Here is a 4304-nt window from a genome sequence, read left to right as displayed (position 1 = left end):
TTAAAAGTAAGGCTGTGTCCTAATGATATTCCTCCACATCATAGCAAACAGCAAATATCCATTGCCTATCATTGTCTGTCTCTTGATATAGTAGCCAAGGCTTAACATCTTTGCCTCAACATCACTGTAGCCTCAGCTAAATTGGTTGAAGCATCGTCAGAACTTGTGTTGTATATGTCTGCATGAAGTACGATGGAACCACATACAGTGAAAACTGGTCTCCTCTCTAAGGGATAGACTATAACTATCTAAAAACGCCCAACTAGCTGAGTAAATGGGAAATACTAATTTCTCCTCCTATCATTCAACTTGAATATATTTCTCAATGAAAAGAATCTCACAATTGTGCTTCTGTCATTCAAGAAGTGCCCATGTGCTGGACAGATCTTTTGGATACTCTAGCATCAAATTCTGAATTAACAGATTTTTAAAAAATAATTTTATGTTAAACATTGAAGAAGACAATACCAGCCTGGTCATGAAATTAGTACTCTAGACTGCTTTATAAAACCCAGTCTCTTAGCAGAAGCAACGTTAATTCTAGTAGCTGAACTAGTAGATATCTCTCAGGTGCACCATTTAAAAAAAAATTATGTAGTCAGTGACAGTCAATATGTTTTCAGTGTAGGACAAAGCTTCCAAATACTATAAAGATAATAAAGTTTCTTAACTTTCTAGTGTTCCTTAACCCTCTAATGCAGAAAATACATGAATTTTTTAATGTCTTCATGGTACTCAAAAAATTTTTTGCTGTAAAGACAAAGTCTCACAATACAAAGGACCCTGTAAAGCAGGGAAACATGAAGAGGTTATTGTACAAGCATACTTTTCAGATCAAAGTTCTTATGCAGGAGCCTCTTACAGAACATAAAGACAAGTCCATGGAAAAGTTTAACAATTGCATCTTAGATGTAGAATATTTGGCCCCAATTTTGTAAAGAATCAGAAAAATGACTGAGATCCATGAGAACAAGATATATCAAAGTCAGGATAGGGTCCTGATAGAGGCAAATGATTGCCAATGAACACTTACTAAAATCTGCCAGAGACATCGCAGTAGGAGCATACTGGGTACAACTTTAAATGAACACTGGTAGGGAAACATTTCTAGGATAGCAGATGATGGGGCTCTTCATGCCTGTCTTGGAACTGACAAAATCTGGATTTTGTTAAATCCCACAAAATCTGGAAATGTGGAATATGGTCTGTAAATCTGTCCCAAGGAGGTATTTGAGTATCTCTAAAAGGATCTTAAACAATTTCATTCCCTTCATCATCTACGTGTATGTACTAATAATAGTACTTTATTTACTGCATGGATTGAAGCCCTCTCCCATCAGAAAATAACACCAATCACAAAAGTTAAAAATCAACTGGATTTGGGGGTACCTGGTTGGCTCAGTCAGTTAAGTGTCTACCTTTGGCTTATGTCATGATCTCAGGGTCCTAGAATTGAACCCCTCATTGGTGCCCCTAAGATTTTATTAATCACAAGTTAACTTATAAATTCATATATTTAATGTATAAATTTAATTTAATCTCAAAGCCTAAATAAAAATTTTAAATATATACCAGAATTCACCTTTTCCTTCTTTCTTTAATAAATATCTACTGATGAACAATTATATTAAAAAGTTTGTGCTAATCACTACTGCTATTCAACATAGTACTAGAAGTCCCAGATTCAGCAATCAGACAACAAAAAGAAATTAAAGGCATCCAAATAGGCAAAGAAGAAGTCAAACTATCACTCTGCAGATGATATGATACTATATATGGGAAAGCCAAAAGATTCCATTCCAAATCTGCTAGAACTTGTACAGGAATTCAGTAAAGTGTCAGGATATAAAATCAATGCACAGAAATTAGTTACCTTTTTATACACCACCAACAAGACAGAAGATAGAGAAATGAAGGAGTCAATCCAAACTATAAAGTACTCATGAAAGAAGTTAGAGAAAACACAAAGTAATGGAAAAGTGTTTAATGCTCATGGATTGGAAGAAAAAATATTATGAAAATGTCTATGCTACCTAAAGCAATCTACAGGTTTAATGCAATCCCTATCAAAATACCAACAATTTTTTTAAAGGGATGGAACAAAAAATCCTAAAATTTATATGGAAACAGAAAAGACCCCAAATGACCAGAAGAATGTTGAAAAAGAAAGCCAAAGTTGGTGGCATCACAATTCCAGACATCAAGCTCTATTTCTATGTCATCATCAAGACAGTATGGTACTGGCACAAAGACAGACACATAGATCAATGGAACAGAATAGAAAATAGAAAGCCAAAAAAAGACCCTCAACTCTATTATCAACTAATTTTCGACAAAGCAGGAAAGAATATGCAATGGAAAAAAGACAGTCACTTGAACAAATGATAATAAGAAAAAAAGTTTGTACTATATAAGGTACAACTTTTACTTCTAAATTATGAGTGTAAATGTGAACACATACTAACAAAATTTGAAGAGTTTAATCCTCTTTTGAAGAGGATCCTATTCTTGAAGAAATCACTTCTTTTAATTTCCTTCAAAAATATAAACAATATGTACCATCACTGGGCTCTAAAGAAAATTCCAACTCACATTTTCTCAATAAGAAAATGATCAGAACGCATACAAAGGGCTCTCAAATTTTACCAGAAATATAGAAAAAGAAGAAGAAAATTTAAAACAGAATTGTGATTTCTGAAAATCTCTCACAGAGCTATTAAAAAGCAGGTGTTGGAGGAGGAGACTTAAAATTGAGAATACTCAATTCATTGAGTATAACATTAATGTAATATATATAACATTAAGTTATATGATATAACACTAAGTTATAACTTAATTATATGATATAACATTAAGTAAAAAAAATCAGAATCCTACTTACATTAGATTTAAGAAGAGAGCAAACCAAACATTAGAAATAAATTATCTGGGTACAGAATTATCAATGTCACTATTTATATTTTAAATATTTTCTGTATTTAGCATGTAATGTTTTATAACAAGGGAAAAGTGACATTTGTACAATTTGAAAGACAAGAATTAAAACTTTATCCATAATAGGATGTGCTAATGTATTAAAGTTTATTTGTATGACAGGGTTCTGAATAGCAAATGTAAAGTCATCTTAGAACCCAAACCTCACAATAAAACAGTACTAACTGCCTTCAAGAATCCATTCAGCAACAGTCATCTAACAAAATGCTCTAACTCTGTCCAGGTCATCATGAGCTTACTCTTTCTCTTATAAGCTATTTATGTCTAATATGTTAGCTTCCACTTGTGGATAACAAGAGCACAAAAGCTATCCTTGAAGGTCTATGTCAAAGGACAGGGCTGCCCCAATCCCACGTTTGAGAGCAGGCAGCAGGTGCCTGGAAATCAATGTGTGCTTGCTGCGCAGAAGTACACTGCTGAGTCTTCAGGCTGGGTGTCTCTGATGTGCAGGGAGAAACGTTTGGCAGTCTTATTCAATAAAACAGTAAGTCTTTGTTCTTCTTTTGTGGCCATGCTTGAAAGAATGTATACAAGGAGCTGGGGACCTTTTCCAGGTTCTTGCTTATACCAGGGGAAGTAGTCTGAATAACTGTCTGAATAACTGCAGTTGATAACAGAGCTGCTTCCCTCCTGGACACTCAGGGTAGAAGGATGCTGCTCCACATTCTCTCCTTGGCTGAACCCTGTGCAGAAAGAAAAGGTTGGAGAAAGGAGGAGAGATTCCAGGTTATTGTGCTTCAGAATTCTCTTTTTCTACACTAAGTGGAGGAAACATTGAATAAAGCCAGTCTTGACTTCTGAAGAAGTCCATTAATATACTCTGTTGCTCAGAAAAGCTCAACTCACAGTTCAGCTGCAGCCAGGAGAACATGATTAAAGCTCCTATGGATGTCTTCATGGTTCCTCCCAGTTAAGCTCAGGTTCAGAACTGCAACCCCAGCCAGCTCAGCTCCTTTTCTTATCAGGCTGTCCCTTCTTTCCTCTAACAGAGTAACTTCCCACATTGTCTACCAGCCAATAAGAAAAGACTCTGCTGCTGCCATAGTCTAGCCCATCAGATGCACTAAGATGAACCTCCATGTGTTCTCCATCAGCACAGGTGCACTGCCATCTTGTGGTCACATCTCTACTGAACTCACTGGGGAAATGCTCTTCTCTTAGCCTGCGCCTCTGAGGGACTCACAAGCATCAGGGCAGCAATCAGTAAAGCAAATTAATCAAATTTTATCAGGAATCGATTGGATTTTTCAAATGTCTTTTCAGTATCTATTGAGATACCATCCCAAATTGTTTATCTGCTTCTTGTCAAT

The 4304-nt window shown here is 35.6% G+C and overlaps 1 gene segment (V, D, J or C); it reads right to left on the bottom strand.

Annotated features, from left to right (window-relative positions):
- Nucleotides 1–3038: 3038 nt before the first annotated feature.
- LOC116591113 lies at nt 3039–3982 on the bottom strand. The segment is given in 2 exon segments: nt 3039–3677; nt 3841–3982. Coding segments are annotated over 2 exon segments (351 nt in total).
- Between the last annotated feature and the right edge of the window lie 322 nt (nt 3983–4304).

This window comes from Mustela erminea, chromosome 5, assembly GCF_009829155.1.
Source record: "Mustela erminea isolate mMusErm1 chromosome 5, mMusErm1.Pri, whole genome shotgun sequence".
In the NCBI taxonomy this organism is placed as follows: domain Eukaryota; kingdom Metazoa; phylum Chordata; class Mammalia; order Carnivora; family Mustelidae; genus Mustela; species Mustela erminea.
This window is presented reverse-complemented; position numbering and strand designations above follow the sequence as displayed.